The sequence below is a fragment of the Ambystoma mexicanum genome, chromosome 6p, assembly GCF_040938575.1.
Source record: "Ambystoma mexicanum isolate Mex_15411 chromosome 6p, UKY_AmexF1_1, whole genome shotgun sequence".
NCBI lineage: Eukaryota > Metazoa > Chordata > Amphibia > Caudata > Ambystomatidae > Ambystoma > Ambystoma mexicanum.
The window spans coordinates 887,892,886-887,910,558 of record NC_090935.1 but is presented as its reverse complement, the minus strand read 5'-3'; the positions used below and the strand labels follow the sequence as shown (position 1 = coordinate 887,910,558).

At 45.1% G+C, this 17,673-nt stretch overlaps 1 protein-coding gene across 6 annotated transcripts in view; it reads right to left on the bottom strand.

Annotated features, from left to right (window-relative positions):
- The window catches only part of APC (APC regulator of WNT signaling pathway), a 1,243,184-nt gene that overhangs the window by 589,226 nt on the left and 636,285 nt on the right, over nt 1-17,673 (bottom strand). For 5 of the 6 annotated variants that reach the window (XM_069625497.1, XM_069625496.1, XM_069625498.1 and 2 more), the window contains one exon: nt 6,226-6,427. In XM_069625497.1, the coding sequence (XP_069481598.1) occupies nt 6,226-6,427 (202 nt within the window). The remainder of the gene's footprint in view (nt 1-6,225; nt 6,428-17,673) is intronic. The other variant, XM_069625501.1, reaches the window with a different exon arrangement.

Here is a 17,673-nt window from a genome sequence, read left to right as displayed (position 1 = left end):
AGGTGAGGCATGGTACCATCAGCCGCCGCCAGCAGCCCGACTGGTCGACTGCACTTCCAAGCACTTTGCCACAAACAAGTTTTGTAACCCTCAGTTCATAGACATTTATGTGGAGATCGCTTTCCGATTGTTCTAGTGGCTGGCGACTAAAAGGATGGGCAGAAAGGTTGGGGACATGGATGATGAATGGGCACCCCATGAGTAGACTGGTCAGTGAAGTCCACTGGAGAAGATCTCAATGCACTCTGCAAGGAATAGTAAACGGGTCATCTGTTTCCCCAAAACTGAGACCTCTGCTGCCTTAGGGCACAATGCAGGGACTACAATCAAAGTCTTGTCGCTGGAATGCAAAATGTCAAAACCACAGAAACACTTTGAAACCTGCAGACAAGTGTCAGGTTGGAACAGGCATTCGTTTTGGAAGACGTGTTCAATTCTCCTGGGCTCCCCAGAATATCTTGAACCACTCCAATTAACTGGATCCTGTTTGAAGTGCAAAGATAGATCATCTTGAAATTCATGAATAATCCAAAACAGTGGGGCACATGCATATTTTGACCAACCAGTCAAAATGGAATAAACTCTCTCCCCTCAGGTGGGACACTACCACCAGTGGGAGATTTGTGATGGCTTGAGGGGCATATGTTAGGCAGAAAAGCATTGAAGTTAACTATGCTTACACCTTGGAAGATCACAGACACCAAGCAGTTCTCTTCCAAAGGTACTTCAATAATTAGAGGCAAGCCTTGAATTTAATTTGGCCAAGTATTTGTGAGTTGAACTACTTCTGCCTTTTCTGTTTAAAACAAAAAAAACAGTGCATGCACATACTTATCAGTAACATTACAAACTTCCTTGGAGGTACTGAGATTAGGCTTGGTGTGTATGCGTATTGCTGGTGTGTTTAACAAGTTGCTGCAGCACTCAGAAAATGTCAATAGTGTTTAAGCTCTGGATGCTCACTCTCATTCCTTGTCACTTTCCCATTTAGATTAACACCCATATCCTTCTGGGATATCTCATTGGCCCCTCTGATACAATGGCGACCAGCCTGGCCCACAGCAGTTTACAGATGCTACAATCTGATGCAGACAGCCTTCTCATCACACATGCCAAGGATTCCTGAATTTGGTAGACAGGACTCTGCAGCAGCAAAATGGTGATACTGAGCTGTGACTTGGAGTGGGACAGGCCTCTTAACATTGAAGGAGTAGAGGGGGGGATGGCCCAGTGCCAACCATGATGCTGGGTAAGAATAGACTGTCCTCAATATAGCAGTTCATTTACTTGCATTATTACAAAAATGTTATTACCACTTTTTTACTACGGGGATGTATCAGATTTAATTATTTGCTACTGTTCCGGAGAAACCACCATATGGCACTACCACCATGTCCCCCAGCACTACCGGCAGCACCACTATACCATGTGCCACAATACATCTTCAAATTATCCCAGGCAATGGGAGCTTCAATTCACATTGCAATGCTTTTGCTTTACCGCTAATAGTAGAGACATTCAGGCCACACAAGAATTAGCGAGGGCTCTTTTTTGTTACCTTTGAGGTGTACCAAATTCCTAGCATCAACACTTAAGCCTGGAAGTGGGTTAATTTGGTTGGCACTTCTCACAAACTACTGCACGTTTGTAATTGCTGCATGGGTGATTTTGGGTTTGGGCTTCAACATATGTCTTTTGATTTGCCTTGTCATATTCTCATTTTTCTTTTATCAAGGAGCATGAATGATACAAGAGTTACTTTCAATTTGTATCAATTGGAGTAGTAGTGCGATGGGAGATTGAACTTTGGGAAATTTTTCGTCACAGACAGCCAACTATGTCTCAATGAGTTGGAAATCAAATCCAAAATTAGGACCAATATTATAGAACATGACATTGCATGTAAAAGTGTCCACATTCTTATCCCTGCACCAGCTGCTGAATTTGTTCCAAAGGCAGCAGTACAAAGATTTCGTTGTTGGCCCTCTGGCCGAAAGCAAAATCTCCATTACGTCGTCCGGAGGTCCCAATCCTTATACATCAACCTCTCAGACCATGCATAAAGGTCGAGTGTCTTGATCTCTGGATGTAGAACATGACCCTCCTCTTGCAAGCGAAGGTCCTCTCTTTGTGGCAGACGTATTGAGGGGCAGATGGACATGTCCAGAAGGTCCAGTTAGCACATCCCCCCCGGCCCAATCCGGAGCAATTAGGATCATGGACTTCCTGAACGTTCTCAACCTCCCGATTACTCGTGGAATGACGGGGACTGAAGGAAACGCGTAGAGGAGTGGAAACTCCCAGTCCACTCTGAACGCGTCCTCCTGGCATCCCTTTTCTAGAATATCCTTGAGGTCGTCCTGTTCAAACAGAGGTGCAGGCCTACTCCAACCCAGATATTCTACAACCCTGGACATTGGTTGAATGTAGGATCCATCAGCATGGTCTCTCAATTTTCTGGGGAAGTGTCCAACCCACTTGCACTCTGTAGGGTTTCTTGAAGATTTGTTATTCTTGATTCCTCAGAAATCAAGGCTTCTAGGACCCCTTGTGCACCATACTGTAACCCAAATGGACGTGATTCATCTGAAGATGGCTCAACATACACATAAATTGAGGAAACTGACTCAAAAAAGTATTTCCTTGGAAGTGGGATGTAAGTTTTCTCGACATCCTTCAAGGGTTTTGTAATGTGTGTCGACAATGGCGTTGAAGTCTTCGTCGATGTGGAGCGCTTCGACGGGTGTGGCGTTGAGGACTTTTTAGACACGGAGGTGGAGTCTTTCGCACCAATTACTTGATTTTCGAAGGAGTCTTTTCTCTACTCGAGGGAACCTGTGAGGGCTCCAGAAAAATTTTCTCCTGAACACCCAGGCCCGAGTCCTTTGCCTTCTTTCTGTCGGGATTGTCGACATGGACGTGGCTCTCATCTTTCTTCGGGGGGGGGGGGGAGTCGAGGCCGCATTCTCAAATACGTTAAGCATTTTAAGTCTGAATCCCTCCCATTCAGCCGATGAGGCTGATATTGTCAGGCAAGTGACCTGTTCTGGTGAGGAACTCGACAAAGAAGACAGAGATCTTTGGCACCTTTTCTTTCAAGGATGACGAGTGGTGTGAACCAACACATGATCGGGACCTTTTACCTTTCTTCTGTCTTTCGTCGAAGGGGATTTAGGAGTCCTATCTGCAGCCAACGTCCCTCTACGCTCTTTAAGGGCTTTCGCTGTCATTGATAGGCAGTACTCACACCCCTATGTTAAATGAGTGGATCATAGGCACCACAGAAACATCTGATGGGGGTCCGTAAGGGACATTTTCACTCTCCCTCAGTCGTGACATTTTTTTAACCCCTCGGAGTTAATGACGCCGACGACAATGCCATTCTTTATCACTAAACTCCGATTTCCGAAGCGATGGCTCTCGCAGAAAAATTGAACTGAAGCAAACGGTCGCTGCGCGCGCTATATACCATCAATGACGTTGACATCGAGACAGAGGTCTTTGAGGGACATCGAGTCAACAGGCATCGACGAGCAGTGCCCCCTGCTGGAAAGTCTTTCCAAAACAGCTAAAGCTGGATATGGAGAGACCATAAGATTACGTGGGAGGACACAATCCATTTGAAAGTAAGAGTACCAACTCCTGCCTTGTTCCGAGCCGGGTACCATCTCTATGGCCCCTTTTGTCAGCAGCGGGCAGATCTCCTCCAGCAGGAGGGGTTCCAGAGGCAAGGGTGGTTGGTCTGGAGGGTGAGAGGCAAAGGGGATGCAGTATCCCTGCTAGATGACCTGCAAGCTCCAATGGTCTGAGGTGATATTTCTCCATTCCTTGACAAACTGAGAAATTCTGCACCCCCATAGGGGATAAATGACAGAAGTCTGTCACATAGGTTTTGCATCAGGGGCTGCAGAGGGTACTGAGGCGGAAACGCTTTCTCTAGGCGCACTAAATCACATACCCACACCTCTGGGCTTAAGAGGAGAAGGGACAAAAACTTCTGCACCTGCCCGCCAGGCTCTCTTCAAGCTGCTGCTGCACCGCCAGCCCCAACGATTTGGCAGTTGCCTTAAATGCTTCGAGCTTCTGGGGTAACTAGTCAGCCTGGTGTCGAACAAGTTCATGCCATCAAATGACAAGTCCAGGACCGGAGCTTCTCTTGGACATCAGTGGTGAACCCAGATGTTCTCAGCCAAGAAAAACACCTTAAAACGGTGGTGGCGACTATCGTCCTAGCAACGCAGTCTGCAGTCCAGGCCAGACCGCAAAAGTTGACGGGAAGCGTCCTTGCCGCCCTTAATAATGGGCTGAAAGCCGTCCAGAATTTTCCCTTCAGGGATGTGCTCTGCTACCTCAGTTATCACTGACCAGAGGCCAAAGGTGAATTTGGCCAAGGCACATGAGACGTTGATGCACCATAGACCAAGGCTCGAGGAGCCGAACATCTTCCTGTCCAATGTATCCAATCGTTTGCTCTCCCTAACCCAGGGCTATGATGGAAATGAGGTGGTCTTGAGGCTCGCTATAGTAGCCTGCACCAGCAAACTCTCCACAGAAGCATAGGCAGAGAGAAATAAGATGTCCAAATGGGCCAGCATGTGCTTCTTCGACAGACGCCGGTTTGGCCCCCAGTTCTACCACGGGCCCCTCCACTGCCTGATAAGGCAGCATGGTCTCCTTCTTAGTACCCCTATCTAAAACGTTGCACAAATCGTACTGCACCATATGGCACGAGGGGGCCGACAGCCCAAGGGTGTCGACTACCTTTGCCATCAGATGCAGAAAAGCCGCCTGCAGGCATGCCAGTGGTGGCAGCAGGCATCATGTTGACCTCTGGTGAGGTGTCCAGGCCACTTGCCTCCTGTAACCCGCAAATCAGCTGCTAGGCTCACCAAGCCACCCTGTTCCTTGTTGAACTCCCCTGAGAAGTCTCTCACCTGCCTGGGGTGGAAGGGTTCCAGTACAAAAGGGTCTTCACCCTCCTTGTAATAAATGTCCTCCAAATATGACAAATATGACATAAATGCCCTTCTTGGGGGTGGAAGGAACTCCTCATCTATGCTGACGCCCCAGCGCAGGGGGCTTGAAGGCGGCACTGTTGGTCCGGAACCATATACGGGTGGGGCTGATGTCCAAAGATGGAATTGAGCGCCCCTTCCTCGCGACCTTGTCGCGTTGCACTGCGGTCTCCCTGCTGGCTCCTCCAAGCATGGTGGAATCAGCCAGCTCGGCCACAGCAGTCAGGCCAAAGCTGATGGTGCAGATGCCACAGCTGTATGCGTCAGAGCTTTGGCAAAGATGTCAGGCATCTTCAAACAGAAAGTTTCCTATTCCTCCTGTGAAGAGGACTTGGTCACAAAAGTGCCCGCAGGGCCTCTTACTCTCGGCCTTCCTTGGAATGGTGGCTTGGAAAGACAAGTGATGCCATCAAGAAATGCAGTGCTTTTTGTCTTTCCGGACAGGGGACTGCTCCTCAGTGTCAGGGTTCCGCATCCTGCGACATCTAGTGGGTATTATGTCGCTCTCTCTTTGTGGAGGAAGGTGAACAGTTTTGCTTCACATTCTCGGAGTGCCTTTGGGTGCATTAATTGGTGTGACCTTCACCAAGACAGTAAAGGCATATACAGTGCGGGTCCGACAGACATTTAGTGCCAGCAATCCATGCCGGGTTTGAACCTTGAAGACCTTATCGAATTCACCATTGTGACAAATTCGAGAGGCAAAGCAAGAATTTTTGTTATAACAATTAAACTATGAGCAGTGTTCCTAGTAGCGAGCAGAGTCCGCTGAAAAAAAGGGAGCGAGGTCACGGGGCACGCACCTCCATATGTACTGGCCCCGAAGGCATGTCCAGCGTGGTGCGCGCATAGGTCTCGGTCAGAACTGGCATAGAGCCGTGTTGAGCCCCCTGGTGGAGGAAAGGTTTCTCAAGAGCAGCTGCAGCTGGGAGGTAGATATTATAGGTGAGAAATCCGTGGAAGGAAGGAGTCCATTAGAACAGGTTTTCAATGTGGTAAGGCTCATAGCCCAGTCATGCTCGTGCCTGGTTCAATAAGTGTGGCCACCTTGCTTTTTCAGGATGTGGGGATGGAAAGGGAAAGGATTAACTATTAGTCATGATTTTTACAATATACCAGAATATAGTAAGTGAAAGGGTAAAATATGTATTCCCAGACAAATAAACAAGCAAAGCGCACAGTAAAAATTGTTTTTTGTTAATGCACCCACCTTTCTTTCTCAAGCTCTTCTAAATAGCCACTGCTGTCTCTGCTTCCGTTCATGAACCCTCGTCTTGGAAACGAACCCGTGGGAACAGGGCTAGATTCTCCTGAACGGCCAGACAATGATCCTTCTCTGCTTCCATAAGATCGCAGTGACATCCTTGGTCTAAGCTTCACTCCAGGGTAGGTACTGCCATCCAAATTTAGATCTTCATTAAAAAATGAAAATCACTTAAAGCCTCCAAAGATATAAAATCAATATTTCGCACAAACAGAGGTACCTCAATAATGTTAGTTTTCATGGCAATGCACAAACATTTTACCAGCCTTATTACACAAATGGAAACAAATAATCCATTATGGAAGCAAACAAACATTTGTTACACCACTTTGCTGAAGCACAGAATATAATATGACTATTAATTTACTTTACAATGGGACAGTGGTTATGATTAGAAAGCCCAATCTTTTGATAAGGTAATCTGACACAAGAGTGTAGTTACACATGTTTGTTGCCCAATTAAATAAGAGAATGTCATTAATAGCTTTTAAAACATTTTTGCAAAGGTGAATATCAATGCCAACAAAAGGCAAACATGATTTGTTTAACCCATTTCACCAATGAAGGGGGTTTCTCTGTACTGCGCTGGAGTCGACAGGGTGCGGTGAAATGTGGCATATTTTGCCGATTTAGTGCCTCTGGCACCATGGAATGAGATGGTAAAAACCTGCACAATCGTCAGATGAACAGGATAATCGAATAGCAGAAAACAAGAGACGAAAAGAGCAGACAAATGCAATCACAAAGGTCAGCGGTATAATGATTAGGAGGATGCCCAACCAAAATGTAAGATAACTAAACGTACATTCTTCTAGAAACATCTGAACAACAATTTTCTTCAATGGAAACAGTCAACAATCCCATCGTTCAGTCCTACCAAAGATAAGTGAATGACACAGGAAAGTGAATCTAACTTCAATAACAAGGTCTAAAACGTAAACCTTCCAAAGCTTAATAGGAGGATTTGCCATTAACAGTATTGCCTAGAAGTTCTGATCCTGTGAAAATACTGTTACGGAAATGACATTCATGACAAACATGATATCTAGTAAACATTCAAGCAAATGTCATGTTAGAGCAGCCAGCAGGCAAGCTAACTTTACAAATCTCAACTGCTGACCATGGCTTTCCCTTTTCTATGAGATGGGGAAGATTCACCAGAAGATGTATCCACCCCAAAGCCAGGATACAAACGTATACGTCTTACACTACTAGCAAGTGACAAATGTCACTTCTACAATTTGTGAATAAGAGCTTTCATAGGAAACTGAACGCAAAATCACAAGTACACAGCCTAATAACGTACATACGCTCTCACTGGTGAATTAAAATGTGTACAAAGTCACAGAGCTTGGTCTTTCACCTAGTCTAGTCACTCATGAATCCCAGTTCTTCTTCGAATCGCAGGCCACTACAAGTGGTCTTAGGCAAGTGAGTAAACCAATAGCTTCTGACTTTTTAGCAGATGGATTCCTCCATGTATCCCTCCAGAGGGGCAGATTACTTGAGTAACTCTTCCCAAGGTAGCATTCAGAAATAGTTTGCCACAATGTGGTACCAAATGTTACTCTTTTGTTGTTCGATTTCTGTTTGGGACACTAGGAAAATGTTAAGCACTCACCAGGTGAGTGTTTTCCCACCACACAGTGACGATGCAACCACAGATATGCAGTAACCTTCTTCAAAGCTGTGGGTTTGGGAAGGGAACAGACTGACTCAAGGGTTTGCCAATTTCCATTCTGTTCAGAAACTTAGGATACTCAATTATTTGTATGAAGGACATTTATATTGCCCCACTTTCGACTGACTATTAACTATAAATTAACCCCTTGCTCTTTACCAAAAACTTGCAGAGGCATTTTTAATATCCACATGAATGAAGATTATTTTTCAGATGCAGGTTTAGTTTGACTGTTTAGGCAAATGTGTGAAAAGAATTGGTTTCCTTTTCCCACTGATGTCCATCTATACACTAAAATAAATTCCAGGGCCACAGGTTTTCAAATTCAGAAGGCAGAGATTTACCACTGTAACATTCATAGCCAGTGTCCTGTTGTCTTTGCTGCACCAGTTAGCAATAACAGTAATTTACAACTGGGAAACCACTGCATACGCTGACCTGCTCAAATAGCCCTGAAGCGTTATCTCCTTGATAGAGACAAGTATGCTACATTTGGGTTTTAGGCTCGGGAACTGAGTAATGAAGGTTTCTCAATGCTATGTTGACATTAACAATTTACCACTCGCAAACCTGGACAACAGACTTGCAAATGGCAAGCATGCGATTACAATTTCACAACCTGTACAGGGAGCATGATTCAAATACCCAAACAAGACAATTTATTTATAAAGCACCTGCCAACTCTAGATCTCAAAGTACAAGCAAGCCTATTCAGAGATAAAGGAACCACATGTATATTTCTGAAAGCTGAAGATGGAGATCAGCAATCCTTCATTTGGAAAAGGAGTACGAAATAAAAAAGGCCTTTCCTGTTCTGTTCCCAACTTAATTTTGGTTTTCAATATTTTTTCTGTTTAGATTGAAAATGTACAGTGTCCTGTAAATAGACACTCTTGATCCATCCTTTATGGGGTATACGAGACAGCATCTGTACCAATTGAACAATTGGTGTGTCCTTTGCTAGCCCTCCTATGGCACCAGGCAGAGCCTGTAGTACTAGATTTTCAGCCCCGCTTTCCTCACTGAAGTGGGTTAAATGTACAGTACTGCAAGAAACAGGTTAATTGCTCTTTATGACTGGTAATACCCTACAGGAAAGATGACTGTCTCAAGTAACGACTTTTCAAGTTCTCTATAGGATCCTGCTGCAGTGTTAAATTGAACTGACATTCTCAACAGTGTAGGACTCATTCGCTCCCTATGAAAACATGGGCCCCCCCCACAGTTTGCAAACCGCACCGGGTTCAGGGTCTATCAGGAGCTGAGCGGGGGGGCATATGCAGAAAAGCTGAGATTCTTCAGGCACTTACTGTGGGAACTGCTCTGGAGGAATCCTAGAAAACAATGGTCAGCAAGACCAATATTTGTGGGGGAATAGCAGATTCCACTTGAGTGACTAAAGCCTGAGTGGCTGGGGTGACGGTAAAACGACTGGGGTAGCAGCTGGATGACAATAAAGACACCTTCATAGAGGGTGACTGCATTAAAGCTTGACATTTTTCAAAGAACCAATATTATATGTCTGGGCAGCTGGGACAAAGGCTGAGTCCATGAACCTGGGGAGGCCAGTGTCCACAGTCCAAAGCAAAGACATGTGTCAGCACTGGCCACTGTACAGATGGTGAAAAGGGGCCTTGAGACTGCCATGACCTTTGTTTGCAACTCCACTGGTCTTGCAAGTTCCCCCATCAACAAAAGGGCAAAGAAATGGTGGCCAAACATTCACGCTCTTTAGAATGGTCTGCCATTTTGGGAACCCATTCAGCATCAGCCAATATGGACCCTGGTATCCGCTTTTACATGTTTCCAGTGGATATGTGGAGTGGATGTTCAAGAATGCTTTCCGACCAAGTATGTTTGTAAAGCAGATCACAAATAAAGTGGTGAAAATGGGTATCCAGTAATAATGTTGCTGTGAAAATGGCTGCAAGGTGGCGACATTTCCCTAAAAATGCACCTTCCAGAAAAATCAAACACTTTCCCCAAATAGTCTACGATTGGCGGTAATATATAATTATGCCTCTCCTAGAATATTTGTGGAAAGAATTTTAGGGGTAAGGAAATAAAACATGACTACCTGGTGACTTTTTCACTGCAACATTATCACATGGAACCGTGAAAATGCCTTATTGGCAATTTAGAATGTTGAACATGTTGCAAAATTGCATGATGGACACAGATGGTCAGAGAGGTGAACAGTGATGTACTTTGTAACCATGTGTGTGAAAGTGGGAGGAAGGATGTGCATCAACTAATATATGTAAGGTAATGTTAAACATAATAAAACCAAATATTTTATTTGAAAGGAAACTTGCAGACTTCTATATCCTGTATTTTTGTATGCTGCAAGAAAATGATAGACCTGATGTTAATTGCAAATCACAAGAGGTTTAGTAGATTTATGAATAGAACAATGTTTTGAGTTTTACTGTAAATAAAGACAGTGTAACTAACACATTTATATTACATAGGACCTAATGGCTCATGTACTATTTGTGCACCAGGACACTAATCTGAACTCTGGGGCACCAAATGTGTATGCAAGGGCACGCCTTCTTGAAACCAGAAATGCAGAGATCCATTTCCATTATTCACTTTGATCCAATTTAAACTAGACCTTCCTTTAAGAACAACAGTTTTGTTTCTAAATTACCAAGAAAATAGAGCTAAATGTAAGCTCTGCGTTTGATTGAACTCAATTCTAAAGACTTGTATTTTTAAGAGCACAGGAAAGTCAATATCAGGGTCTGGTGGATCAGTAACGTGCATTCTTAATAGAGGTCTGAAATGGGCCGTGACCGCTGACCCAGATAGAGCATCTACTCCATTAGAGCAGCCTATTAAAATGATCTCTTTGTTTTGCAAAATATCGGTCTAAGCAGATAATTCTGATGAGAAAAATGGGTCAACACACACACAGACTGAATTCAAACTGTACAGTAAAATGTGCACCAAACAAATGCATTTGAATTGGACAGTGGAGAAATGTCCAATTTGAAAAAATTAAAAATACATCTGAAATCGGGGTGACAAGGAGTATAGTAAATATATTACAATGTATGAATTATTAGTGAAGTTGCATATTTTTTTATTTCTTATGCACACAGACACAGAAACAATGAGGTCTCTAGAATCAATTATCTCGGTTACACACTTGCAAATACTTACTCCATATCTGCATGGAAAGAGCTTCTTAATGTAAAAGTGAAGTCACTCATCTCTCAGATGAAAATCATCTACAACAAGTATTGTTAATTTTCTGTCCTGCCCTGTTTATAATACTATCTTTTGAAAGTAGAACATATATTGCTATATGCATTGGACATCTGTCTCTTGGACATGGAGGGGTTTCTGGACTTAATGCAGGGCCGAATGGGGAAACAGGTTATGGTTTAGCTCTTTCCATTCCGAATGTACTTATTTTCCACGAATTGGGGATTTTACCACTCTCAGTTAATTGGCATTGGGGCATGTTGAACAGCTATGCAAAAATGCTTGCCCCACCCGAAAACATTCTTTATATGAAGACTTGGCACTTGTGTTGAGGGAGGGTTCTGTTCCATCTATGGTAAAATTTGAAAAGAAAATGGAAGTAATCATGCAGTCTGCATTGATTAACAAGGATGACCTTGTGGCTGGTCTATCTAGTAAGCGTGCATTTCAGCAGTATTATTGGTGCCTTATGTTGAATCAAATCGGCATGAGCAAGACTTATTATGAATACTCAAAATTTCACAGAAAATGGGGTGACAGATCTAGCTATTTGGAGATGTTTCCATGTAATCGTTCGCGCAAGACATATATGCGCTTTAAATTGAATCAATTGCTGACAAATGAAAGGGCTAAATGTTGGCATGTGGAGGAGAAAAACCCAAATCCTGGTCGATTTCGATTTTGTACATACACCTCTGTATTGGAATCTTTAAAGCACCTGGCCATAAACTGTGAGGATTTTGAAGCTCTTAGATATAGGATTTTTGGATCTTATCTATCCTTGTCATCTTGGTTGAGCAGAGAAAGCCTATGGGAAAGTTGCATGTGGGGCTCCAATCAAAAGTTATTGCTCAAACTGATTTAACTCCTGAATGTTATTCAAGCCAATTTGGATTTAAAGAACAATCCAGTGTTGCAGTGTCCGAACTGAATGAGTATAGATCGAGAAAGTGATCCACACCACTATTTAAGATATTGGTTAGAATAAGAGGTTTTACGTTCTAATGTGATAAAATAGATGTCAAATGTTTATTTTATGTTGAAAGGTGAAATGTTTGATTTCTTTTTCTCTTGTTTTTATATGTACTCTGTAAATATTAGGTTTTTGTAAAGGTTTTTTTAACCAAATACAATTTAAAATAAAAAAACAAAAAAAAAAGATGTCTCTAGATTCAGAATATTCTTACAAATCTAAAAATGTCATTATTATTACTGGCATAAGCTAATAAGGAACATGTACATTTCAGTCCAATTTAGATTTTTACATTCCTAACGGGGGGTGGGTTATCACATAGCTCACGCATCCCTTTAATAAAGAGAATGCAATGGGCTAATCGAAGCAATGGAGGAGGATCTTGGTAGGTGCGAGCACGTGTAAGGAACCTGTCACAGGTTCTGATCAATATAAAATCGGGGTTGAATGATGCTGTATGGATATTTAGCTTGCTGGGTATTTGAACTCAAATACATAGGAAGAGAGGAGAGCTTTTCAGGACAACAGAATTGGAAGAGAGCCTGCCGGACAGGAAAAACACGGATTGCGGTTCCGCCTGGAAGTAGCGGAGAGAAGATCTCCTTAAGAAGGCCTTCTCCAAATGGGCTGAATGCAGAAGACTTTTCCAAGATATAACAAGGGTGCCTGAGAGCAAGTGGATACATGAAAGCAAAAGCTTGCCTTGAGGGGGTGCCTAGAGTTGGTTAATGTTCCTACCGGTCCTGAGCATTTGACAGAAACAATACGCGAGTAGAATAACCCCAGAGCTCAGATAACCGTCCCAAGATTGTAATTAAATGTATTTTGGGTGAACCCCATTTACAAGTTACATCACTAATGGGGGACTGCTGGTCCTGTAAATGAAACTTTGTGGAAAAATATTTAAAGTAAATTGAGCAGGGCATATACATCTCTGACAGTTGCAAATGATGAATTTCCTGGGCTTTCACAGGGGAAAATTATATCTGGTTTGTGGGTGCACTGTACAACATCTCTCACAGATCTGCAGGGATTTATAAACGTTTTGATCTGTGACAACCATAGTTTTTCATAAAAGAACATTCCGAATAGAATGGAATGGAATAGGAAAGGAGTTTTTTTGTCCACTTCATTCCCAAGAAAACAGTGCCAGAAATAAAAAGGACACTTTAAGAGGCTATCTAATGGCCAACAAAAACTAATGTGTTCATTCCTCTTCCATTTCAATTTTATAATCCAACACTTGTGTGACACTTCTGTAGAACAAAACGTCTCCAAAACGTCTCCTATTAAAGTTTCTACCTGCTAGTGATTCACAAAATTGAACCAAGAAACCAGCATGCTTTCCAAAAGTCCTGCCCATGGTGCCGATGTTAACTCTTGTTTTAGATCACCAGATATCCGCAACGCAACTTGCCATTTAGAAATGACGGAGTAAGCTATAAGGAACATATGTCTTTCTTATGACACAATAGGCTGCTGGTAGAATTTGATAAGTGTGAGAATGGTGGTTGGGGGGGGAAATCGACTACTTAAATTTATTTCCAATTATTCAATTCCTGAAGAAGCCATTCATTTAAAGTGGTATTTCTGGTGCTCTGAATCTGTCCCTGGCTACAAGGACTAAAAAACATGAAGTATAATGCCCCTCGAATAATTGAAGGGGTGCCCAGTCACTCTCACGGGGAATACTTCCTCTGAAATACATTTTACGTAGTAAGGTTTAAGTTACTTACCTGTAACTATTGTTCTCCAGCATGGGTCTGGCATGAATTCACATGCTCATGAATATTCCCTGTCAGGCTGGGAACCCTCAGTAAAAGAAAAAACAGTTTCACTTTTCCCTTCAAAACTGTACTTGTCTAAAACAATCAATCACTGTCCTCTGGGTCATACTGCCCCCATCCAATGACAGTCCTCTCCCTAAACTCCACCTCTTGCAGCCATCATCAGATTTGTTGAGCATGTAAAGTGGCAGTATGACCAAGAACAACCACAGAGGGGCCCTTGAGAGGGTCCACATGTAAATCCATGCCAGACCGTCGCTGGAGAACAATAGTTAAAAGGTAAGTACCTTAAACCTTCTCCAGCATGGGGCCTGGCATGGATTCACATGCTCCTGAATAACGAATACACAGCAGTACACATTACACAACCATGGGAGGTGGCAAGGCTCAACAGAAGTAATCAGTACTTACCCCTGGAACAGACTAACCTCAAGCAAACAGGTTGCACAGCACTGTTTGGACGACTATTGACTTCTCCCTGGAATCCCTGTCGACGAAGTTATGCATGGACCTCCATGTTGCAGCTCTGCAGATGTCGAGCCGGGCCACACCAGAAAGGAATGCCGATTTAGCAGCAATCGCTCTGGTGGAGTGGGCTCTCGGACGGCATGGCAGAGGCCGGTTCGCCAGCTGATGATAGTGCATGATGCAGCCAGAGAGTTATCTGGAGATCTAAGGCTTGGACAAGTCCTTCCCATGTTTCACAGGTACCAACGTTCATAAACAATTGAGAAGTCTTCAGAAAACTCTTTGTGCGTGGAAAGTCCAATACGGTTGTTTTCAGGATAGGGCCTGGATCTCACCCACACGCCAGGCTGAGTTGATGGCCACAAGGAAAGTCATCTTCCACAAGAGAAACTTGAGAGGGGCTTGATGTATAGGTTTGAAAGCCCCCCATGAGCCTAGTTAGCACTAGGTCGAGTTCCCATGCCAGGGTTGGAGCCTTCATCGGTATGAAAGATCGGAAAAGTACCCTCGAGGAACTCCTTCACAAGTCTGTGGGACCACAGCAAGGATCTTACCGGAGACCTGGTGTAGCGGGAGATGGCTGCCAGGTGTACCTTGATGGATGCGTGAGACAGTCCAGCTCTTGCCAAAGACAGCAAGTATGGAAGGATCTGTGGAGCTGTGACCCTCAGAAGGGTAATCTTTTGTGACCGACACCACGTGGCAAAAACGCTTCCACTTATGGCCGTAGCACTTTAGGGTCAATGAAGCCCTGTCCTTGGTGAGGACTTCCTTGCAGTTCACTGGCAGCTCATAGCCTCCAAACTCTAAGGCTGCAGGAGCCATGCCTTCAGGTTCAGCAATCCTAGGTTGTGATGAAGGATTGCACCTCCCTCTCTAGTGAGCAAATCCAGAAGTACCGCCAACTTCACTGGAGGCGACGCTGGCAAGGTGACCACGTCCGGATACCATATCTGTCTTGGTGATGCCGGGGGAATGAGTATCATCTTGCATCGACACAGTTTGTGTTGATGACAAGTAGCAGGAGAGGAAATGGGGGAAACGCATACAGAAACAAGCCTTCCCACGGGAAGGAGAAGCGTCCTCCAAGCTCCTCGGTTGATGAAAACTGCTGGCAAATTTCTGGCATTTGGAGTTCACCGCCGTGGCGAAAAGATCGATTGAGGTTTGCCTCATTTGATAAACAGATGGTCCACCTGATTCCCACTTAGGGCAGGAGTGCAGTTCCTGGCTGAAGGAGTCTGCAATTGTGTTCTTGACGCCTGCCAGGTGGAGAGGGAGGAGGAACATCCCCTGTCCGATGGCCCAGTGCCACAGATCCTGAGCTTCCTTGGAGAGCGCTGTGGACCAAGTGCACCTTTGCTTCCTGTTGTAGAACATGGTGGTGGTGTTGTCCGTGAAGATCCTCACCACCTTGCCCTTCAGAGATGGTAGGAAGGACTTGAGGGCCCAGAACACAGCCCGTAGCTCCAGGATGTTGATGTGCAGATCCTTATCCTCTGGAAGCCACAGACCTCTGGCATGTAGACGTCCGGTATGAGCCCCGCAACGTCTGTGGTGACCGTGTGCTGGTATGGCAGGGTTTGAAACGCTGTTCCATGGGCAATATGGGAGGGCACACCCAACCACTCTATAGCCCACCGGAATTCCTCGGTGAGAGGGATCTGGTCCGCAAAACTCCCATACACTTGTATCCAGAAATTCCTGTAGGGGTCGCATCTGCAATCTGCAGAGATGGACGAGGTAGATGCAGGACGACGACATGCCCAGAAGCAACTTGATTGCCCGTACCGTTGCCTTCTTCGCCGAAGACAGTCGTTGCACCTTCCCTTGAATAGCCGCTAGCCTCTCCTCTGAGGGCGATGCCAGACAAGACACTGTGTTGAATCTGGCGCAGAGGAACAGCGTGTTCTGCGATGGCATCAAGCAGGACTTCGGATAGTTCATGGCGAATGCCAGCTCCGTCAGTAGTTGAACGGTCTCCTTCATGAGCTTGTCAGCCAGCTCCCACGAGCGGGTGTGCATCAGCCAATCGTCCAGGTACGGGTACATGTGTATGCCCTGCAGATGGGCCGCCACAGGGGCCAGGCATTTTGTAAACACCCTTGCAGCTGATTTCAAGCTTCATGGCAGGGCCTTAAACTAGTAGTGCTGGCCTTGCACCAAGAACCATGGACATTTTCAATGTTACTTGTGGATGGGGACATGGAAGTAGGCGTCCTCCAGGTCAATGACGTCAAGAAATCCCCTTCTTCCAGTTAGCCGAGCACATGCTGCAATGTGACCATCCTGAATTTCTGGGACTTCAGATACTTGTTCAGATTCCGTTGGTCCAAGATGGGACTCCAACCCTCTCCCTCCCCCGTCAATCCCCTGTCTTCTTTCTTACCAGAAAGTATCTGGAATAGACTCTGGAGCCTCAATGCCGTTGGGGAATGAGCTCTATTGCCCCTTTCCCTAGCATGGCTCAAACTTCTTTCAGGAGCTGAGGGATGTGAAGCTCCTGACAGGGAACCAGTGGAATACACAGACACCCATTTTGGAACTCTAAGGTATACCCCTGGGCAAGAGCATCCAGAATCCATCTGTTGGTGGTGATCTTCTACTCGTTTATGAACCTTGTCAGCCGGCCACCCAACGGGGTGCAAGAGTGTGGGCCGACGTCTTGGCCGGTTCAGGCCTGCTTTGCGCTGGGGCCCTGCCCTGTGGGTGACAGCGACGCTGGCCTCCGCTACCGTATGCCTGGCAGCGGCCCCTGGATGCCTACTGCATGGAGGAACAGTGAGGTTGCCTTTAAGATGTGAAGAAACCTTTGGCTGGTCTGCTCACCTTTTCCTCTGGAGGAGCGAAAAAGACGAGCGATGCAGATGAAGGGTGTCTAGGGAACGTGGCGTCTCCGTATCATATGGCTTGGAGGAACTTGCCAACCGCCTTCCCAAACAGATTCTCGCAGTGGAAAGTTAGTGGCCTCCAAACATCCCCACTGAGATGGCATGGTCTGACGCCACTTCCCTTCCCTAAAAGAGGGCGAGAGCCTCAATTTTCTTCTCATCAGGGAGGAACTCCAGGATCGGGCAAAACTTGTACCACAGCTCTCTGTCGTACTGTACCAAGATAGCAAGGGCGGTGGCCACCTTGTGGATGCCGCCGTGCAAATGACCTTTTTCCCCATGGTGTCCATCTTCTTTCCCTCGCTGTCCAGAGGCACCGATGACGATGAGGCTGGGTAAGCCTGAGGTTTCCTTGCGGCAGCCGATGCCACAAAGTCCTGT